General features: G+C 49.1%; 1 protein-coding gene across 2 annotated transcripts; it reads right to left on the bottom strand.

Moving 5' to 3' along the window:
- Positions 1 to 1601: 1601 nt before the first annotated feature.
- On the bottom strand, positions 1602 to 22567 carry Mturn (maturin, neural progenitor differentiation regulator homolog). 2 transcript variants are annotated; one of them, XM_008762880.4, is made up of 4 exons: positions 22311 to 22567; positions 14276 to 14398; positions 6298 to 6393; positions 1603 to 5911 (listed from the first exon to the last, which is right to left on the bottom strand). In XM_008762880.4, the coding sequence occupies exons 1-4, from the start codon at positions 22470 to 22472 to the stop codon at positions 5846 to 5848; spliced, it is 447 nt and encodes a 148-aa protein (XP_008761102.1). In that variant the 5' UTR covers positions 22473 to 22567; the 3' UTR covers positions 1603 to 5845. The 2 variants fall into 2 exon arrangements, with proteins under 2 accessions (NP_001007646.1, XP_008761102.1); NM_001007645.2 differs by having other exon boundaries at positions 1602 to 6393; positions 22311 to 22517.
- Positions 22568 to 23182: the final 615 nt, after the last annotated feature.

Raw genomic sequence — 23182 nt, 5'->3', positions numbered from 1 at the left:
TGTTTCCCTAGAAAATAAAATGTTAGGTTCTTTTCACATTTCTTTTTTGGCTGCAAATCACAGCTTGCCCAGGTTTTTTTTTTGTTTGTTTGTTTGTTTTGTTTTGTTTTTTTTTTGGTTCTTGGTTTTAAAGCGGCACTGTTTTCTATTCCAAAAAGGGGAAAGATGGGTTAGAGATTCAGAGGGGCTTTGTGCCACTTATGGTATCAAAAGGAAAAGTGTCAGCTGGTTCTAGAAGCGTTTCAACCCTGCTTCCAAACTGCCAGATGGCTGAGCCTGACAAACGGAGGAATTTTTGGTTGACTAACTCAGCAGGACACTGGGCTAGACACCCAGCCCTGGGAGTCTCCAAATACTGGAGTGTGGGTTGTTTTTCCCGTGTTGTGAATCCACCCATGCGTGTGCAGCGCGCCCTGGGGGATATTGTGGTACCCACCCCACCTGCCTGACTTCACTATGGAAACCAGAGTGGTTACTATATCCCTAAGCAAGGAACACTATCCTTCCCTCTTGGCTGTAGTTTGAATCCTGCAATCTACTATAAGGAGAAGGGGTGTGTGGCAAGGCAGGAGGAAACCTCCAAGCATTTGAGCTAATATACAGCTGTGGATCTTCACTTGGGAAAGGGATCCTGAGAAAAGCATGACCATGCAGGTCACCATTGTTGCTTTATGGGACCTTGTAGCACTCCCTCCTCTACAGAGGGCTGTACAGGTGTTCTGCTGATGCTCCTCCCCCAAGGGAAATCAGAAACAAGGTCACTGGGCTTACTCTTACCCATGAGAAATCAAAAGAATGGTGTGTGTGTGTGTGTGTGTGTGTGTGTGTGTGTGTGTGTGTGTAGTGCCACACAGACTGTCAGGGACCTGTCTAGGCCAGAACCCTCCTCTCGCCAGATGATTTCAGAGATTAGCGGTGGCGGCGAGAGATGAGTAATGCTGAGATCTGTCCCTGCACGTAAAGGAGCCGAGCCCGTGATCAAGTCATAGAAATGGGAGTTCTCTCATGATAGAAATCTGTCTACATGGCCCTTCTGGAGCCGGTCTTTGACCAGAGAGCCTTAGAATGCTTTTCTCTGGACCTGGAATCGGTACCAAGGACTTCCGATGATATCAGGCACACACAGCCTCAAGCTGGGGCTGCGAAGCCATTTTGAAGCTTACAGACCCCCTCATTCGGAGCGAGAATATGGATCTTTAAACAAAGAGTGAAACTTCCTGCCAACTTTCAGAGCTCCTTCTGACATGCCTTTGTCTATTGAATAAAAGCAGCTGGGAGCAAGGTGTGGAAGAGACAGCATTCTGTCGGCATTCTGTCGTTAAGGATATGGATTTCTAATTGGACCACAAAGCATTCCTAACTAGGTCTGCAAAAAGGAATTCTCACCTGTGAAACCAGTACTAGTTGAAAGGGAGCGACCGAACTGCCGAACACTAGCCAGACAGTTACACGCTCCCAAATGTGTGAACCCCTAACCTTCCAACCCACCTTTGATGCAACTGCTCCCTCCCGCCCCAGTGTCCACAGTCTGGCTCTTCATTTATACATCACACACAGTGATGTAACCGAAATCTGCAGACTGAGTAAAGAAGACAAAAGGCACCAGGGCTGGAAGGCTCTTTAATTGCAAGTGTATGGTAATTACATCCTTGGATGTGGTCCTTGCTCTCATGGGAGGGAGGAGGAAGCAGATGGACAAGGTGAAGAGAGAATTTACACGGTTCCCTTTGAAGCATCTAACAAAGGACACAGTTTTTGGCAACCCATTTCACAGTTTGTCACTTACAAGAGAGCTCTCTGAAAGGAAATACAAACTCAAAGAAAGCACATGCATCACACAGGAAAAACTCCCCATCCAAGAACAAAACAAAACCTAGAAACAAACAACAAAACCCCTTGTTTTTATTCCTTCCGATTTGCTTCTCTGGAGAAATCTCACTTTTACACAAATAAGTACTGGCTGGAAAGCTGGGCTCCGATTTGCCCAGCACTGAATATTTATTTCAGTGCCTTTTAGAAGGCTAGCATTTGTACAGAGTGTTGGTCTCTGCTAGTTCAGAAGGTTCTTACTAAAACAGAACCTTGAGAAGCAAAAAGGACACCTGGGGAAAGGTGGTTTATGAAGAGCACACTGCTAGCTTCCCTCCTAATACCGAACAACTGGAACACAGTCCTAATCAAACCGAACGCTAGTTCCTGTGTAGCCTGATGCACACTTTTGACTGCTCGGAACTACTCAGCCTTGCAGTGCGGTGAGTGGGTTTCTAACAGAAAACGCTCAAGGTCATTGCCAATGACCACAGGCTACCAGCGTCCCGGCAAGTTCTACACCTACTCTGTATGAAACCTAGAAGACCTCACTTTCTCAAGTCATGCTAGCTGCCATCAGACCAAAGTAACTTGTTTGTATGCCAGAGGAATGTTTCTAACGTAAAAACATTTTATGCATCTCTGGAGAGGATGCAAGAAGGCGCGCATGGCATCTCCCGAGAGGTTTGTTCTAGGGACAGGAGCCTCCGCCTGGGTTTACTGACACGGGAGCACCAGTGGAGGAGAGAGCAGGCATGGCCCCCCTTCTGCCGTCACAGCCCCTCTTAAGCCAGCACTCTTGAAGGCAAGCTTCCCTGCCTGGCAGGGATTTTATTTTTAAGGGAAGGCATTCTACCAAGTGTGTAGGACATTTGCTGTGCCTTCGGCTTGGCAGGGGGCATCTGAAAATCACAAAGCCATTACCGGCATCCTCTAAGCACCCAGTTCTCTAGAGACAGTCAAGAACACAAGTGGTCCAGGAGGTAAGTGTGGACTACGTGCCTTGTTTACAACTCAGATGGATGGAGACCTAACTCCTCACTGCCCCCGTTCACCTCCTCCCAGCACACATTAAGTCTTGTCCATCCCTACACTCCTCTCACTGGAGAAAACCAGATTTGATTAAACTGTTTCCCAACTGGTGAGTTTTAGCATGCAATAACTAAAAATTCCGCTCTGGGATCACAACACCCTGGACATACTCTTTGTGCTCGGAGAAACCAAAACAATATTCAGAGGCATGCATTGTGCTAGAGAATGATTTCTGTCTGCACTGAGCAGTGGTGTCACCCCCCCAGTTTGACTTACGAGCACTGCAAACCTAGTTCTGACACCAGCGTGCAAGGACAATCTTCTCACGGAGCAGACGTTTTGTGCTCTGGTCATGGAAACATAGAATGTAGCGTATGCTGCAGCGAGCCCAGGTGCCACAAGTGGACCCTTCAGTCTGGTTGAACCCTAGGGATGTTAGGCACTGCACCAGGCCTCACTACCCTACCTGGCTCTGTTTTTCAATGTCTGAAGCCTGCTTGGTTCAGCGCCATCACCAGGCAGAGGAAAATAACCAGGCAGATATGAGGAAAATGTCCCCACGGGTCACTCAATGACAGGATCCACCTTTGCAGTGCTGTCAGTGACGTCATTCAGATTTCAGCTGGTCACGAGGACCAGCAAGCAGTCTTTCCCTATATGTTTATGTGCACTGTCTCTGTCTGCTACCTACCAAGCCTTCACTGTCACTTTCTCTTCCTGAGTGATAGAACAAGCAAAGTGTTCACCGCCATGCTCCTCCAGCTAGTCTTCACATCAATCTCCTCTCTTGGGTGGCCTGCCTACCACCTCCAAAGCCTTCAGTGTACGGGGCAAGGAGCAGCTCTGCCTGTCCCTGGCATTCAGGGGAAGACATACCATCTTCTGCGGCCTCTGCTTACCCACGTCTCAAAGTGACAGAATCTCGTCAGTTGACTGGGATAGCGCTCACCCCAGGCTCCAGGCATCTGGACATCTGCTGGCCACCATATTCTAAAGTAGCTGCATGGCCAGCATCTTAAGGACACCATCTTTGGCAAAATAACAAAATATTTCCTTCCCATTCCCTCAGTGCCCTGGGCTGCTGCTCTTCTGAGCATACGCTTCCTGCGGCAGCTACCTTAGGAGAGCGCTTAAAGCTACAAGAGCAAATAGCCCTGTTCATAGAGAAGTCACGTGACCTGCCAGTGTCCTGCAGCCCAGGGTAAGTGTCTCTCCTAACTTCCAAAGACCCTTCTCCCACTCGACGGCTGCCACTAAAGGCCTAGCTCTGTAGGCTTGGGAGGGGTCAAACTTGTCTCACTGTGGAACAGGTAGGCTCGGGTGTGCACACAAGCCCGCACTGGAAGGGACACACACAACAGCAGAGAGGAGGGGGTTTGCAAGGACAATGGACTTCTTGATGCCTCTGGGATTTGCCCTGGGAATCAACCACACCCAGGGATGTTCTCTTTCTGACCCCTGGGCAGAAGACGAGATTCAGCAGCCCTCTGTACCACTAGGAGGAGTCTTAGCTCAGTGTGTACAAATAGAGAACATTAATGTGGTAACACCGAGTATATCTGGTCAACGCTTAAATACGTTTTTGATAAAATATGCATCTTATATTAATGCTCAAGCAGATGTAAATTTAGATTTGGAGCCTCTGTGTATAAAATTCCAGGTTACCTTGGAACAGAGCTCAGGTGTCCTCATTTAGCTGAAAAAGCCATTTATTTGTGTGACCTACCATATTTAAAAGACAGTATCTACAAGACAGAGAGCTCAGTCTCCCTGCTGTAAGCTCACAAGGTGGGACCATGGGTAGGACTGCCAAGGCTGGACCTCGCCCCCTGGAAGGAGCACTTAGTCTGACGTTGCTAATGGGTTACTTCAAGAGAAGTCACTTGGCTTGGAATTAATCATTAATAAGCTTCTCCCAGAAAATAAAACACACAGGTCCAAAAGCGCAGATGGAAACCGGTGTGTGACATCACCCAGCAGCTGAATTCTACAATGCACCAAGGAGTGTGGCACCCTTCGAACTGCTCCTGGGTTAAACAGAGAATGCCCAGACACGCTGGCCATCCATGCAAGCTTTTGTCAGCACAGGCGGTCGTGGTCTTCACCTTCATTTTCTTTTTTTATTAATTTAAAATACTACCGGTGTGTGTGTGTGTGTGTGTGTGTGTGTGTGTGTGTGTGTGTGTGTAACACTCCCAAACCAGAAGCACAGAGGAATCAAACATTGTCAAAGGGACACTTGTTGCACCCTAAGTTATGAGAACCTGAGACACAGAAGAGTCTCACAATGGCATCAGAGAATGTCCTGCTAAGTATTTATTGGCTAAATAATGACAGCAGTCACTTCTGGGAGTTGTCTCTGTGTCCCGATCATTAAAATCATCCTCCTTTAACCAAGCATTCCCGTAATTAAGATTCTTGCTTTCATGCCCCTTTAAAATTTCACTGCAAGTAGGTTCCCTGGAGGATTTAATTATAATTTTTAAATAAATTAACTCACTGGGAGCCTTTCTTGACATTCTCTAAAGAATAAAAGATTAGGAAAGCAAAGGATTCCATTATATTAATATTTTTATCCTAGTTTATTTTCCTGTTAGCCTTATCTATGGCTTCAAAGCTTAAGGGGCACTTGCTCAGATCCTGGCTGTCCCCATGATGTAATAAGTTGCCATCTCATCATAAAGAGAAAAGGTAAATGTTTCATGTGCAGGTTTATAAATAGCTTAGAGACATCAGTCATTTATATCTTTTGCCCCATCTACACTTTCCACTCTAAGAATTTAAAAGTGGCTTTGGAATCAGCAGGTTTTAAAAACGATCAAACAACCACGAAACATTTACACCGGCCAGTGGCTGGCTGCTACATGCCCAGGTAACTAATGCAACCATGGTGAACTCTCCAAGGAGCCTCAGCCGCTCTCACCCTCTGCGTTTGCACGTGTGCAGATCACGACTAGATATTAAAACTCATGCTTTCTAAGCAAAACCTTTCACTGACGGACACTTAAAAGGTACATAAAACATTCAGGCTGCGTTTCTCCTCCGTCATGCTTTTCCTCAGCAAGGTCACCTGTGAGGACTCAAAACACATCCTTAATACATTCAGAGTTCTCCACATTCCAGTTAGGAAACATTAATTCTCTAACATAAACTCAAGAGGGAACAGGCAGCCACAACATGGACTCTAACTTCAAAGAGGCAAAAGCTACCAAGACATCTCCATAGAGACCCCCGCCAAAGTGGGGCCGAAATTCTGGTCACTTCTGAGCAAATCTCATCACAGATATTGTGTGGTCATTTCAAAGGTATTTCATTTTCATTTGGATGCCGAGAGCCAGACGTTCTGTTTTTGAAGAGCTAATGCAAAAGGGCTACCCCAGGAGCACAGGACCCCATGGGGTGCACAGGGCTTACTCCCCTTCTGCAAGGTGACCTAGAAGTTTACTGCTGGCTGACCCCCATTTGGGGGTGGTCCGCCTCTGGCTCCTCCTCCTCCACATCTGCACTGTACTCTTCAAATGCGTCGTCATCTGCGTCTGGAAGCCCCAGCAACTACAGAGAAGAAATCGGACAAGAAAAGCAGCAGCTGTAAGCATTCCAGGCAGAAGTTCAAAGGCATCACACGTCCAAATTCACCTGCTTAGCAGACTCAACTCCCCCACCACGGCCTTCAGAAGTGTAACAGAGGTCACACTGAGTCTAAATGGGTCGGTGCTTTCAATGGCTACCTGGGGGAGGTACAGCCCCACAAACCTCACGTGTGGTACACCTGCTCGCCACACCCAGGGTGTTGGTGAATCCCACCACAAGCAGTGCTGATGTCCCCAAATCAACCCTCTGCTTTTATCTCCTCCCCACAAACACTTGTGGTTATTCATTATAAGTGGCACGTGGACAAAAATACAAATCAAGTAGGATGTACAGTAGCAAAGGGTTAAATTTTAGGGCATGTTAGTAAGATAACACCTTACATATACTTAAAATTGAATTTTTAAATCATTTAATAAGATGAATATAAAGTGTAAAAACTTAATTATGATACAGACTTTCTTAAAATTCATATGGAATGCACAGAGAAAAAAGACTGCGATTAAATATATTCAAATATTGAGCTTTCTTTTAAAATTTTACATTTAGTCTGTGTGTTTGCATGCATGTCACGGCATGTATATGGTCACAGGATAATGTCCAAGAGTTGGTTTTTCTCATTCCATCACGTGATGCCCAGAGACTGAACTCAGGTCATCAGGCTTGGCAGCAGCTGCTATAACCCACCAAGCCGCCTCATTGGCCATTTTTATTTTTTGTAAAAACTTAGTGTGTGTGTGTGTGTGTGTGTGTGTGTGTGTGTGTGTGTGTGTGTGTGGTGTAAAGTATTTCTACAAAACTGGGACTGTGAACAACTTTTTTTCCATCTCATCTTTAAATTATTTTACATTTATTTATATATGTGTGCATGTATCTCATGTACATGTATGTGTATGTGTGTATATGCATATGTATGTGTGTATATGTATGTGCATGTGCATGTGTATGTGTGTGTATATGTGTATGTGTGTACGTATGTGTGTATGTGTGTATATGTGTGTATATGTACATGAATGTTTTGCCAGTATGTATGTGTACTATGTGCATGCATAGTGCCCACCGAGGTCAGAAGAGGGCCTCAGATCTCCTGACACTTGAGTAAAGGATGTTGGTGGGCTATCATGTGAGTTCTGGGGATCAAACCTGGGTGCCCTGCAGTCGCTCTAAATCATTTCTCCTTTTCATATCTGTTCCACAAGCATTCTATGATGTCCTATGATTATGATCAGGGAGACATAACAAATTCAAGATAAACACTTTTCAGTTTTGCAAACGCATACATGTCTATGTTTTTGGTGTGCACATTTGAGTACTGGTGCCCTTGGCAGCGAGAGGTGTAGGATCTTGTGGGGCAGGCAGTGGTGAATACAGGCCAGGTAGTGAGCTGCCAGTGTGAGTGAGGGGAGTCAAGTTCAGGTCCTCTAGAAGAACGAGCACCCTTAAGTGGTAAGCCCATGACAACAGTTTTTAATGCCATTGGTCTCCCATTAATACCGATTAGCACTAATCGCTCACAATCAATAAAAACCAACACTGTGTGCTGGCAGAATGCCACAGCCCTCAGTGCTCCTGGGCATCTGTATGGGATGATGGAGTCAAGAGTGACCAAGAGGCATTTCACCCCAGGTTTGTCACCTTCAGGCCACTTAACTAAGTGGTCCCAGTGACCTAACGTTAACTGCATTAAGACATTAAAGGTAGGCCCGTTCATTCCTCATGTGGCTTCTCTATCACCCTGCTACTCCTCCTCCACTCTCCCTGTGGCTCAAATGAGGGAACAGTAAGCCAGATGTCCCAACTAAGACAATGCCTATACTCTTAAGTTCTGGGACGCTCACTCTCAGACCCCCAGGAAAGCAGGCAGGGCAAAACCGTCTGTGAGGCATGTCTGGTCTCGAGTCAGGATGGCCACAGACAACTGCAGATGCATGCTGTCTCTGGAGAACTCAACGGCAGCCAACAGGCCAGAAAGTTGCTGCTCACTTGGGAAAGGGCAACGAGAGCTTGTCCATCCTTGGCACACCGATCTCACCTGTCTGTGGAAGGAAAGAGAAGCCCCCTTGTCTCACAACATGCTGTCTCCTTCCCACATGCTAAAGAAATCCAAGATAAAATTTGCCTCCTGAGAGAGAAGGTCACAGTGAAAGCGGACAGCTGCTGTGCTGCCAGTCCGTTTTCATTTGAAGAGATGCTGACAACAGCTCTCACGGTCACGCGAGAGGAACGCTGCAGCGTCTGACAAAGCAGGAATGATGGAGCAGCACCAGGAGCTTCTGCATCATCTGAGCAGCAGAAGAGGAGACACAAGGCCACTCTGTAGAGTGGAATGCCACTAACTGCCATGCATCCGTCCAATTTGATCTGAGGTGGCAACTGGCCACTTGGAAAGCTGGGTTCTGAAGGATTCTGAGACCCAGAGAGAAACTGTAGTTTAGTTAGCCATGACATTCATGGGTAAGAATGGTACGGCCAAGGCAGGTTTGTAAACATTCTTCCTCATGGGATACTTGGGTTACTCAACCCCAACCCATGCCCTATGTAGCTCTCAGTCCCCTGTCATGGACTCAGCATGCCTTGTGGAAGTAGATCCAGCAGACAAATGAATTAGTTAACCACACCTCTTCCCCTGCCGAGCTTCCTACCTTACTCTTCCACATGACTTCATACACAAAGTTCTAGTTCTGCAATGTCAGCCTCAAAGTAGACCCTTCCCTGGCTATGTAGGCCTCCATTGGAAAGGAAGAGCTGCCACACTTGAGAATTAACATTCTCTAGACCCTGGTTACCTATGGGACTAATTTTAGGTCCTGTGAACAGAAGTGCAAATTAACCGAGGCTGTGACTGGCATGTGGCACCCTGAAGGAGCCCACATCAGCCACCTTTGGCTGATGATGTCTTTATGCTGGGAGTGGAGGTGTATGCGGCCTCTAGAGTCTGGAACATCTTGAATCTGCTAGAAGGTTGGGGAATACAGTATGTCCTTGCGGCTTCAGGTTTCCCCACATGCTTCTTCCAAGGGAGAAGCAGCATCTCTCACGCTTGACCATGTCTCTGACTCACCAAGAACACTATCTACAATGCAGATCCTGGCACGATGAGCCTGAGGAGGGACCTGTCTCTGCGTTTCTGCTCTGAGGGGGCCCAGAAGCCCCACTCTGGGCAGAAAGACCAGTTAAAGTATTGGGGGATTTAAAATTGCCCGTCCTAAAACTCACGATGAGTTTCAATCCTCATGAGTCCTCTCTACATTAGGAGGGAGAGGCAAGATGTAGGTAGGGGTTGAGTTGGCAGGAGCGGCAGACACGCTGTGGTGGGGGGATTGGCACCGTCCTTCCTAAAAACGACAAGGTTTTGTTTCTTTGTTTGTTTGCTTTGTTTTGTTTTTTCTTTTGCTTTTCTTGAGACATGATTTAGTCCTGGCTGTCCTGAATTTGTTCTGTACACAAGGTTGACCTCTCTCAGTGATCTGCCTTGTTCTGCCTCCTGATTGCTGGGATTAAAGGCATGGCCACCACCTGACTAAAAATGACAAGGTTTGAGTGTTCACAACATGAGCAGAAAACAAAAGATATGGAAAGGTTAAATGTCCAATTTTTAATGTCATTCATGCAAATCCACATGGGCAAGAAAAAATATCTTTCTCTTGGGTTTTCTGTCCCACTTGGGCAGCTTGGCAGTGGTGGAGTCTTACCCTTCTTCAAGGCTACTGACCAGATGGCAGGAACAGAAGCAAGGATTGCACTGTTCTGGGCCATGAAGATTTTCTTGTGTGGTATCCTCCCTGCCTCCCCAGCCACTGGATGCAGCCTTAAAACATGGTTTTCCCTCTCACCGGTGTTCAGAATCAAGAGTGTTTTTCTGGTAGGAACCCTTCCTACAGTGTCACAGCATCCTCTGAGATAAGACTGGGCCACCCAGAGGAAGAAGCCACGGAAGCCACATGAACTGTAACCAACCTGGGCCATCACAATCATGTTAGCCAAAACAGCATTTAACACTGCCACAAACACAGGGACAGTGCCCAACCTCCATGAAGGAGAGAGGGGAGGGAGGCTCCTCCCTGAGAGAGCAGCCATCCCTTATGCTCACATAACTTGAGGGGGAATCTGGCAGCAGGAGACCGTCTCTTCTCTCTCTCGCTCTGCTTGCTTATCAGCAATCAAGTCTGTCACTCATCATCAAATAAGAGATGAAAAAGAGGCACATGTGACCACCATGGTCACCATTAGAGAGACAAGAATTGCTATCACTGGTGCATTAGCTAGGTCGATCATTCGATGGCCAGCAACAGTCACCTGAGGGTGTTTTTCTAATCACCTCTGAGGTCATTGCCAGAGCAGTGGGTCGCAACAGCGAGTGCCAATGTCATTTGCACTCATGAGCCAATGAGATCTGACAGGCTCTGGTGAGGAGGTAAGAATCAGGCTGAGATTCTCCCTTGTGAGGCAGAAGGCTGCTCTAGTGGAGAGAAATGGGTTCGGTCTAGATGAAAAGATGGACAGTTGCATCCAGTGACCACGTCCTGACACTGGAGCAGCTGGACCTGAAAAGTTGTGTGTTGGTGGTCTGATTTAGATATTCCCCATGGATCTGCAGGACAGTGAAATAAGAGCTGGTCTCATTTTAAACATGGAAATGTAGAGGCTACAAAAACTGCAAGAAGCCATGTAGCAAGGGTCAGGGCACTCTGTCCTACCTGGGGTATTTCTAAGGACTCAGACAGGAAGCCAGGCAGATGGGCCCTGCCTGGGTCAGCTCTCCTCCTGCTCAGTGTGTCTCTAGGAATACCTGCAGGAAGCCATTGCCTGGTACTCAGATCCTCAGTGACTTCCTCCCTAACTTCTAGCATTTCTCACACACAGCATCGTGCAGGATGCCTGAGCCAACACAGGCTCTGCCTTTACCCTGGCTTCACCCTGCTCTGTGCTCCTCCTAATCAGCTCCCAGCAGGCAAAAGCCAAATGTGCTGTGCTGTCCTTTACCCTCCAGAACAGGGCGCTGGCAATAGACAATTAGAACATTTTTGTGGGAAATCTGATGAAACAGAAGAAAAACAGAAGGGGGGAGGATGGCTCAGGGGGGTGGGGGGAAGAGTGACATTTTCTTCAGAGATCCAGTCAGATCTCAGAGTGTGTGGAATGAGGCTCTCTGATATTGATTATTTTGGTGGAGGAAGGGCAGGAAAGATGAAGGGAACGCAGCCCACAGATAGAGCTCCATCCAGGTGGCAGGGCTTTGAGGTGATACTGCTCTTCAGGCTGCGGCTGCCGAGGGCCCAGCTTTAACAAGGTCAAGTAAACAGGGTTGACGAAGCCCCTTGGGGGCAGTGGAAGGCTACAGAGAAATATGTCCTTATCTCTGTGGAGAGATTGCACAAGGCAGGTGACTGGCTGATGACCTTGTGAAAACAGTCATGACGGGAAGAGGGCACACTGGCATATTAAAGTCCCACACCTGACACCCAGAATGCAGCTGTCTTAAGTCACAGATGAATACATTTGTCTCTGTGATGCCACTATGGAACTACTGACACCCCAAGAACATCCAGGGAAACACGGCACTGGTTTCCTGGCTCAGACACTTCCTGACTGGATAATAAGGTCTCCTCTCAACTAAGAGAGCAGCAGCCAAACCCTGCCTGTGCCTTATTTCAAAGAAGGTGAGAGCAGCAGGGAGAGGAGGGGCACAAGTTTCCCCATGACTTCTTGGTCCTGCCAAACTCAGCTCTAAGAGCACCAGGCCCTAGCTTTTCCTCCCACGAGCCCTCCCTGCCTCAGTTTACAACTGTGAAGCTCCTTTATGGCAATGCCAAGAAACTCAGGTTCATCTTTCCTCATTTGCTTAGACTCCACTTCAACTCAACAGCCAGGCAAGCTGGGCCTGCTTTCTAGACATCTCCAGCATCCCGGTCTCTTGTTCCACTTTTGCCATTTTTAAGCTGGCCTCACATCTGCCTGGAAGACGGCATTGCTTTCTGCTCTGGTCCTCCTCTTCCTGCTGACAGACAATCTGAGCTCTGTAGTCTGCAAGAGGGCACCTCTCAAGAAAGGACATCACCTTCCCCCGACCCCCTTCCACCCTGTTCTATTTCTTCATGCTCTCCATAGCTGGCAAACCCAAGTCCTTCCACAGCTATGAGACCCTATGTCTTCCTGAACTCCTCTCTCACAGTGCCCAGGTCCCCAACTCCAAACCCTGTAGCTCCTTGGATATTTCATATACCAGGAACACAGGCAATCTCCTAACCCTTGGCTTTCAGAGCTGTCTTTGTGCCTGACACCCCTCCCCCTGGCTCTCCCCATGGTCACCGCTGATCTGAAATCTCTCTCATTGAAGACTCCCAGACCAAAACTACTGAAGTTCCACATCTTCTAATGGTGGACTGAATGATTAGGACAACCCTTCCACTGAGAACAGCTAACGTCTTTCTAAGCATTAGACATGGAACTGACCTCTTAAGTACAGTGAGAACTTGGAAGCCAGAGAGGTCAGCCTAACCTGGCTGGGAAAGTAAGAAAGTATTCTATACATACAGGCCAAAGCCCAGGGTCCCTAAAGGAACAACTACAACAGGCGGGGTCCCCACTTCCCCAGGAGGCCTCCAAAGCTCCACCTTCCTGGGACAATGAGCTCATAGAGACAAGGTCTGAAGCCTGGCTTTTTCATTTGTTTCATTTTTTTTTCTAATCACCCAGAGTGCCTAGGAACTATAAATCAAGCAGCGAAGGCCACCTCAGGCTTAAAAGGCTCTCAAGTCCTAGCAGGTCCAACAAAAGCCCTCTCTGAAAGGTACTATCCTCCTGGGTCTCCATTTATTCCTGTCCACAAACTCACAAAGACGCTGACCTGCACTTAGACAATGCCACACACAAACGAGGGATACCAGATGTTGGAGCAGGAGACATGAAGGGTGCCAAGCAGACTTACTAACCTTGAAGTGTTTGAATGTCAGACAGGCTGTTACGCAACCAACCTCCCTGTTCAGACGACTACAAAGCAAGCTTGAAACGTTTAGTAGAGAGGACTGGAAACAGTTGAGAAATACACAGAAATTCCACAGCACACCACCGAACACGTGCACTACGACCAGAGTGGGCAAAGAAGCAAGCGAGGGCGGGGCATGTTGTGATGCTGGGGTTGACGATGGAAGGGAGGGAAGTACAAAGCCATCAAACTAGGAGCGAGTATTCGTCAGCTAGCATGAAGGCAGACCACCCGCTTGCCACGGAGATACAGTCTGAGATCCCGAGAGGGGAGGCAGGCTTTACGCAAGTGTGTTTGAGAAATGAGACAAGAAGGGACTCATGATCCAAAGGCGCCCTTCCCCACAGGCATAAGCGTGGGCATCCTTTTATCTAAATCTCCAGCCATACCCCTCCCCCCACCCCGGTGCAAACCCCTCTACGATAAAAAGCAAAATCAAAGCAACACGAACAAAAACCATGGCTTCCGGGTGGATTTGGGGTTTACTGGGTGAGAACAGGCGTACCCCATTTACTGGGTGGGAACTGGAGTACCCCATTTACTGGGTGGGAACTGGAGTACCCCATTTACTGGGTGGGAACTGGATTACCCCACTGTCCCGTAAAGGCTCTGTGCCTCCACCGTCAGAACTTCTAAACCAGGGCTATTAACAGCCTTTGGCCCTGCACCAAACAGCCATAGTGCATCTGCAACGGTGCATTGGCTTTCAGCCTCCCCACGGTGGCTGCTATCTCTATACTACAGGGCAGACAAGCAGACAGGAGAACAATCCTGGGTCTGCCCACTTTCCCACCCATCCCTGCTATCAAGGTGCAGTTGCAGAGGGGTACAGGGTGGCTTCTGAAGCCGGGCAGCACCTACAGGTCTGAAGGACTTGAAGACTTTTTCCAAGACTTCCTGGAGCGTTTTCTTGCCGCAGGAAGAGATGTAGTCCTGCGCCAGCTGCAAGAAGGGCAGGCAGTCCTCGCTCTCGCTCCACACGTGCTGCAGCCCATGCGGCAAGGAGGAAACAAAGAACACAGTCATTATCCCACAGCTTTAAGAGCCCCTCCCTCGAAGTCAGCCTCCATTGCGGAGTGAAATCCACCCCCCTTTTCTTCATTTGTTTGCATGGCAAGGGATCCATGTCAAATCCTTAGAATTCCCAGAATTCCCAGGAGCTTGCTGGTCTCACCAGTGAGGCCAACAGGTAATACCCCACCCAGCCTCTCAGTGGGGCCAAGGGTGACTTTAAAAGCTAGGGTGGGGGTGGGTGGGTGGGAGATCAGAGCCTTTGCCTTCAAATTCCTTAACTTTGCCTCCAGCTACAGCTGAAGAATTAATTAACTAGTTTGTAATCATGAACTTGGAACAAGGTGTTCCCTCTGCAGATCAGCCCTTGAGTGGGGATGTTGGTAAATTTCCTCAGAATAAAATGAATTTAGGAGGATACGCAAAGTCGGCTGTGAATCAGGTAGGCACCCTGGTCTCCTCCTCAGGGTCCACATTAGGCACATTAGGAGGACATCCTACCCTGGCATCATGTTCAAACTAGCTCAACATATCAACATATCATATGCTCAACAATCTGCAACCAGGTTTGCTGCTGTTACTGAGGCTGGGGAGCACTTATCTATGCGAGGAAGTCCATGTCACAACACCTTTCAAATTAAAGCAAGATTTCCCCATAATGGTCAAAGATCTAGAAGAAGCTAGAGAAACAGACTGTTGAAGTCCGGGTGAAGAGGCAGTAGTTCTGCAGAACCAACGGGTCAGGAACACAGGACACCCCACAGGGACCACAGGTCTGTCTCAAGGCTCTCAACTGAAAAGGCAGTGCTGAGGCCTGGACAAAGGAAGGAGACACAGAGGCCAGGCAGCAGGAGACAAGACCTACTTAGAAGATGGTCCAAGATGTCTCCGTAGCATCCTCCGCCTGCTTCTCTTCATGTGCGTGAGCGGGCATCACCCTACAAAGTTCAGCTTGCCACCCAATGACCACATCTCATCCTCACCGTGGGATGTCTAACAAGGGCTGTGTAGATTCTCCACACAGCTGGGGTCTAAGTGGGGACAAGCAGGTGCATATGTCAGCTCCATACTCCGATTTTCCGTGTCACTGTCTTAATGGTGGCCTTCCGACCCGCCCAGCTGCTCTAATTCCAGCAGTCTCCTCCAGTGTTCCCTCCACTCCCTTACCGAGTCACTGGAGAGCTCCTCAGACCCTTCCCTATCACAGACCCTAACACAGCGGAGCTGCTGAATGTCACATATACAACTACTTCTTACACCGCACGGAAGGCTAACTACAGAGCACTCAGCTCATTGTCTTGCCTATTCTCAGTCGACAGAGACGCAGCCAGACCATCCATGTGCTTAGCTAATAAGCTTTGCACCGTGCTCGCTTCCACACCACATCTGTAGCGTTCCAGATCCTTTCAAATTTGAATCCAAGGTAGACGTGGGGTAAATACCTAGCAGCCTTAGCTTTACGTCTGCCTTCCCTTAGGCACTGTGTCAGTGCAAAGTCAAAGTTAGAGGCGTATCAGTGCGTGCACAGTGCTGTCTGGCAGCCTGGGCCTGGTCTGTATGTAGTGGGCACAGGGTGCTTTTCTCCCTTCTGCATCTGCAGTGAGAGAGGGTACCAAGCTGGGCTTCCCACTTGCCACAGGCAGGAGTCACAGGATGAGTAAACCCGATACCCAGGGTGACTTTGCTGTGATTGCTCTCCTAGGCCACTTGGGTTAATCAATTCATAAGCAGGCAAATCTAAAATGAATTCATAAACAAAACCTTATAGATTTCTTTTTTTAAAGTGCATTTGGACTTTAAATTACAAAGTAAGCAGAAGCGTCTCGTTTAGGCATTATAAGAACGTCTGCATGCCCAACGCCTGGCGGTAGAGAGCATCAGACATTTCTAAGCTTCTTTAGCCTCAGGAAGACATTCTTCATCCCACCCTCTCACACACACACAATCTCCTGTCTCCAGTTCTGGAGCTATTTATTGCTCTATGTAGGAGAATTTAGACTTGGACCCCAGGACAGGGTCTTCTGCCTAAAGAGCCTTCAGCTATTTGTCTAGCTTTACCCAGAGTCCCAGCCTTGTGGGTTTTGTGGACTTAAGAGAAAAAAAAAGTTAAGGATCTGTGAAAGTGGCTAAGAAGTTAAGAACACTTGCTGCTCTTGGAGGGGAGCTGGTGAGTTCCCTGGCACCTCCATGACAGCGCACGACTGTCTGTGACTCCGGTTCCAGGGTAGCCAGCACCTCTGTGGGCACTGGGTCCACACGCAGTGCACATACAGACATGCAGGCAAAAGGCTCATACACACAAAATCATAAATAAATCAGAAAAATGAGGAAATAACGTAAATTAAAATCACTGTCTGCAAGGTACAATGAAGAGACATGGGGCTTGGGTCAGACAGACGCAAGAGGACACGACAACTTGCTAAGACACCATTTACAGACTGCTAATCGTTCTTTTCCTACCGTCTTTACAAACACAAAGTATTTAATTTTATTTAAACTACTTCTTTCAAAACTAAAGGTATCTAGCAATGTTAGAATACAAGACAGGATGACCTGAGACATAAGCCTGAAGTGTGTGTGTGTGTGTGTGTGTGTGTGTGTGCATGATGACAAAAGAAAAAAATGATAAAAGGAAAGAAACACAAAACCAGACTGGAGAAGAGAGCAAGCAACCAGGAGAGATGGCAGAGCCTCCAATCAGGGTCTGTCGTTAACTCCATACAAAGACAAATTGGGTGGCTGAAGTCCCAGAGTCCTGGGTCATACGGTACAGCCACTGTAACCACAGCTGAAAAAATACTTCAAGCACATATAGCCAGACACCCACATTAGCCAGGGAAAAACTACAGGAGGCACTGGAGAAAGCAGCTGCAGCCACAGAAACAGCTTAGCTGGAAGGTCAGACTGAAGAATGCTGGCTGCCCTGGGTAGGGAGGGTGCTTGGAGCCCCCGTGAGTTGCAGGTCTCCTGTGATAGCAGGGGCTGCTGAGGAGCAGAAAGCACAGCAGATCTAGGGTTAATGGTTGACAGTCGCCTGGATGCTTGATGCAGACTTCCAGACCCACCCAGAGTTTCTTAACGGAGGTGGGCTACATTTCAAATTTTCATGGAGAACTCAAGCAGTTCCACTACTGACCACAGCCATGAGCTGCAGTGACTTGGCCTTCGCTGCCCCCACCCTGAGTGACCTGCCACTCCTACAGCAAGTGCCCGGATGGGAGCACTGTGACTTCCGGCCACCCGCACCTCTTTCTGTTACATCAGGTCTGAGCTCATCCAGCTAAGACGACACAAGAAAGTCACCTACAGGGAGTGTGTTCCACTTTCTATAGAAAGATGACGAGATCTGGTCATCAAAATACTGACATTAGATCACTAAGCTAACTCAATCCCACTGAGTCCTTCTTGTCCTGGGGGGAGGGGAGCATGCTGTGAGACTTGCAGCTATGAAGTAGTGAGACCAAGAGGGGCTCAGAACACAGATTATCCCTGAACAGCATAAAGCAAAGCCCACTTACTTCACATTTCTATTGTCCTAACCCCTCTAAGTAATGTAACCCAGGTAAGGCATCCAGGGTTAGGTGCAGGGCGTGTGTACATCATTTCACATACTAGCCCTGAGCAGCCTCAGATTTGGGCATCTAAAAAAGTTCCTAAAACCAATATCCCCAGGGACCATCCCGGCTGAAGGGTGGAGTGTCTACTACTCTTGCTCTATTTTTATTTAGTGTCTCTTCATCTAAAATTGCTATCTGTTCACATAGCAGACAATACAGAAACCACAAGCCACCTTGTGGCACCCAATGTACTTGCACACCCAGTGGGGAGAGCACAATCAGCCATAACTAAGGCAGCCAGCTCATTGTATTGAGCATTCTGTCAGGGAGGAAACTGGTGCTCAAAAGGTTAGGTACCTGGCTTGTGGCTACACAGGCGGCAGAAGGCAGAAAACACCCCATAGAGGTTGTGCTTGCGTGCCCTCAACGGCCTCGATGCCTGCTGCTTAAGGGAGCCTTGGCACAGCCATGTGTAAGTCACAGACAATGGTTATATTTAGAGGAGGTCTGAAAGTCACAGGCCGCCTATCAATTAGCAGATAAGTAACTGCTCGTTCCCAATCATCTGGGCGCATAGCGCCCCATCGTATCCTCTTCGTGATTAGCTAACCATACGAGCGGCTTTGCTCCCCCCTGGAATAGCTTTTTCTATGAAGTGTTCCCACTGTGCGCTTGGCTCCTCATACAGTGCTCGCAGCAGAAATGGGTCACAGTAGGGTTATCCCACTCTGGATGGAGCCACCAAAAGTAGCGGGTGTGGAGATGCCTCTCCTCCTTCTCACCATTGCAGGACCGCAGCACAGCTCCATGTAAATGCACCACAGACACGCTCACGGATGGGAACCATGTAAACACGCACGTAAGGGCTGACCACGAGTCCCGCCGTGAATGCTGTTCCTTTAATGATATGACTATTGCTACTGTTTGGATCAGAGGGGATGAAACTGCACAAAAATGTGCATCCGAACATGTTTCTGACAGGTTGTCAGAGCGGTGGAACTGTAAGGGAAACCGGCCGTCCCCGCAATCAGTAATTTCTATTCAGGTGATCTGTAGGCACTCTTCAATTAGTGGACAACGGAGGAGGGCAGCCAGAGCTCCAACTGGACACAAACTGGCACATTTGTGAGCATACAAGGGCACATGAGTATGTGTATGTACACACACACACACACACACACACACACACACACACACACACACTCACATACACTATAGTTCTGTTCCCCCATACCTGAATGGCTGCCCACAATCCCCTTCTTGGGGATGATCTTTCTGAATTGGTAGAAGAGAGAACTGCCGGCTAGTTGTCAGTTCCTGGCCCCTCTGCCTGGGTGGCACAGCCCCTCCTTTCACTTGCAAAGCCGTAATTCCCAACATGGTGGGCAGTTTGGAAAGGGGTTACATCGGCAGGTAGCCTGTGAGGTGAGGTGACAACAAAGAACCTAGGAGCTGCCCTGTTGGAGTGGCCTTCAAAGTCATCTTTGTTCTTGAGCCTGTGGAACTACCATGGGACAATTTTCAGAGTCTCTTACACATTAAGCCCCAGTTTCCTCACCTGTAAAATGGGTACAACATCTACCTCATAGAATTTTTGTGTGGCCCAGAAAGGAAACAACTTTCAAGGCTGAGCAGATGGCACAGTGGATAAAGTGCTTGCTATACAAGCATGAGGGCCTGAATCTAGGTCTCCAGCACAAAAGACTGTGCTCTGGATGGCCAGCAAGAGTGTTCTAGGCAAAGAATAGCAAGTGGTAAGGCCCTGAGCAGGAAGTGCCTATGTTGTAGGAAGTGGTAGGAGACAGGTCACACAAAGGCTTGAGATCCCCTGCTTCTGCCTCCCGAATGCTGGGATTCCCATCATGCCCAGCTCCGGATCATATTTTAGCTACTTTAGAGATGCTGGTCGGGATGCTTGGGTACAAGAAGAGACAAACCATGTGAGGGTTCACCCCCAAGTGCCCTCACAGGCATGGAGGAAAAGGGCTCTGCATATGCCTTCCTCACAATGTTGGACTCAGAGTGGGGAAGAGGGGGGGAGTTAGGAGGTTTGGAGGCTGGAAGTTATCGAGTGGATGGCAATGACATTTACAGCGATGACACTAGCAGGGACTTCCAAATAGGAGCACCATAAGCTAGACATGCTTCGAAGCAGTCCTGCCAGGCATTCAGTGACAAGAGGCTGCCACTTGAAGTCAGGAAACAGGAGGACACAGTTGTTTAAACCTAGCAGAGAGTGATGTTCCCAAGAACACAGACAGAACTGTGCACTTGGGTGTCTGAACAGAATCAGGGCTAACCATTGCTACATGCCTTCAGAGCTAACCAGCTATCCTTATAGGCATAGTGTCATCATCGGCAAGTTGGACAGCTCTGACCAAGGAAAGAACAAGCCTTCACCGGTGTTTGCAACTATTTAAGTGATCTTCAACTTTGTAAACTGAAAGATTCTATATAGTAGCCTTACTGTTAACAAACTCTCCAAATAGCAGAGATGCTACTTCACTCAGGATTTCCTCAAACGCTTCACAGATATTCCTAGAAAAACGACAAGATTCCCAAGGCAAGCATTTAACACACCTGGTGTGATGCAGATTCGAGGGCAGTTTAACTAAAAAACAAAACAAAACAAAACAAAACACCCGTGGCTGGCAGCCTGTCCATCACCGCCTCCAGACACTTGGAGGAAGTTCTAGTTCTAGTGTGTCCAAGGAATTCCCTTCCATCCTCCTTATCTCCTGCATTGAATGGCCAGCCATCGCTTTGCTCAGGTTCTAAGTAAGGGCAAATCTGAGCTTACATGAATCAATAGCCTGTCTCCACTGTGAAAACCGCCCTGTGTGAGGTATGATTTTTGAAGTGGGGTCTCAGGATCCTAGGCTGACTTGGAACTCACAAGGCCTCCCAGGAAGACCTTGAACTTCTGATCCATGTGCTTCCACCTTTAAGGGTAGGGATTACAGATTTGTGACACCCCTCCCCCCATCAACACCCACACATGACAGACACACTTTTGCAGTGTTGGGAAATCCAACCCAGGATTTTACACACACTACCCAAGCACTCTACTGAGCTACATCCTTAGTTTCCGATAAGGGTTTTTTACAAAGACAGTGGGGAACAGCAGGTCTCTCTGAACTTTAAATCTGCAGGACTCTGGCTGTGTATCAGACTGCCAGGTCTACTTCAAGGATTGCCAGAGAACTGTTATTAGAGAACTAATTTTGTGGATAGGCAACTCAAGGGAAGACAAGTGAACAGAACCTAAATCTAGCTGCCACCCAAAGCCAGGAGCATACTTTATTGGGCAGATGTGCACCGGCCTGCACCTGTCCTGTCCGGGTCTCACCGATCCTAGGCTGAACTTCCACGGATAGATGAGGTGTGCCGACCCAGGGTCCTGGGGGGTATGCCCAGTTTTGTCATTCCACCTGATGAGCCAAGTTGGTCGATGTACCATGCACCATCCCATCTCCCTCTGCAGCAGCACCGCCTCCAGCCTCAGGCTGTCGACCACGCGACCACGCGATTACCCTCATTCCCCAGCTGCCACCATCTTACATTTGGGGACTATTATTTACAGAGCTTACAAACACTCCATGGCGCGCCATCCCGCCCTGCCTCCACACCTCCTATCACAACCTCGTGCTCTTCGCATCTCCTTTCTAAACTGCCAGTGCCAGAATACCTAGTGGGAGGGATGCAAGCCAAAGGTTTAGCCACTGTAGTTTCTGGTTCTGGTCCCTCTGGACCGGGGTGTGGGGGTTCTACCTCTGGAAAAGCCGAATGGCCTCGGTAGGGAGACAGTAGCCTCATGGCAGGCCAGAACCCGCATGGGCTATACACACTTGCTGGCAGCTCATTGAGGAGCTAGGGAAGCAGGAGACCTGGGATAGGCGTGCCCTGGAGAGCGAGCGTGCGTGCACGCGCCTGCATTTTTAAGCTCCAGGGCGTAATTCCGCAAAGAGGGTCCAAAAGATCTAGCATTGCGGGTGTGGACAGAGGCTTTGTGTCCGTTAGAGAGACTCGCAGGCTGGGGAGGGGTCCCTGCTGGGAGCGGCGGCTGCAGAGTTGTGTCTGAGACCCGAGGGGGACTGACACGGCTCCCGGACCTCGGATCCTGCCGCAGGGACTGTGAGCCCCGCCCGGTGGGTGCTACACATAGGCTCCCCTGGGATGCTCTTAGCCACGCGCTGGGTGCGGGATGGTCCAAGAGGTCGCCACACCTCCGCTCCCCGGCGCCCTGGCCCCTGCCACCGCTATCCTCTCCACCCGGACGCCCTGGAGGAGTTCGGGCGAAGCGGAGCGCGTCCGTCGCATATACTCACAAAGCTGTCGCCGCAGCCGTTGTCCGGACACAGCACGTAGAAGGAGACGCCCGGGTCGGCGTAGAAGTCCATCCTGCGCTCCGTCTCCTCGGCGGCGATGAGCTCAAAGGGCGTGCTGGAACACCACTTCTCCGCGACATCTGCCAGCTGCTGGAAGTCCATGGCGGCGCCGCCCGCGCCTCCTCCGGGGCTCACGGCTCCCGGGTCTGTTTACACCGCCCGCTCCGCCTCCGCCCCGCCCCCACCCCACCGCCCGCCTTGAAAGGAACCCGAGCACCTCCCGGCCCCGCCAGCCCGGGGCCGCCCCGGCTCGTGACGTCACGAACTCTGGCCAATCCCCGGAGCCCAACCCGGCGCGGCCCGGAGCCTAGTGACCTCAGGATGTGGGCGGGGCGCCCATCTCTGCAGGTGGCGGTCGGGTGGGGCGGGGCTGGCTCCGGCCCCCTGGCTTGGAGCCAGTTTGGAAGGCTTTCTCTGGAATCCGCTGTAAATGCGAGGGGCGCGCCGAGAATTACAGACTGCATGATCCTTGCCAGGGCTAGCTGTAGAGGTGCTGCTACTACCCGGGGAAACAGCTTTGCTTTCTTCAGAAACCAAAATTCGGTCCTTCAAGGAACCCTGGATGTGTTTTCTAGACTGATTTCGAAGGAAGCGTACTCTTAGGCGCACCTCAAGCTGCGCGCTTCTTACAAATATCTTCACTATGATTTGGCTTGAATTTATGTTAAATGACCTAAAATGGCCAACTGTTGTTTTGTTGGTTGGGTTTGAGGTTTTATTTTGTATTTTGAGTTGCTGGAAAACTGAACCCAGGGTCGTGCTTTTCAGGCAAGTTACCACAGAGCCACACCTCCACCCTGCTTGGAAAACAG

The sequence above is a fragment of the Rattus norvegicus genome, chromosome 4 (assembly GCF_036323735.1).
Source record: "Rattus norvegicus strain BN/NHsdMcwi chromosome 4, GRCr8, whole genome shotgun sequence".
In the NCBI taxonomy this organism is placed as follows: domain Eukaryota; kingdom Metazoa; phylum Chordata; class Mammalia; order Rodentia; family Muridae; genus Rattus; species Rattus norvegicus.
This window is presented reverse-complemented; position numbering and strand designations above follow the sequence as displayed.

Bases quoted from the DNA above. Each gene is read 5' to 3' on its own strand.
- Mturn (XM_008762880.4), bottom strand. From the start codon at position 22,472: ATGGACTTCCAGCAGCTGGCAGATGTCGCGGAGAAGTGGTGTTCCAGC. The intron at 14,399-22,310 runs GTGAGTATATGC...CATGGGCTGCAG, and splicing joins ACGGCTGCGGCGACAGCTTT to CACGTGTGGAGCGAGAGCGA. The intron at 6,394-14,275 runs GTAGGTGCTGCC...TCTTCTCTGTAG, and splicing joins TCTTCAAGTCCTTCAGACCT to TTGCTGGGGCTTCCAGACGC.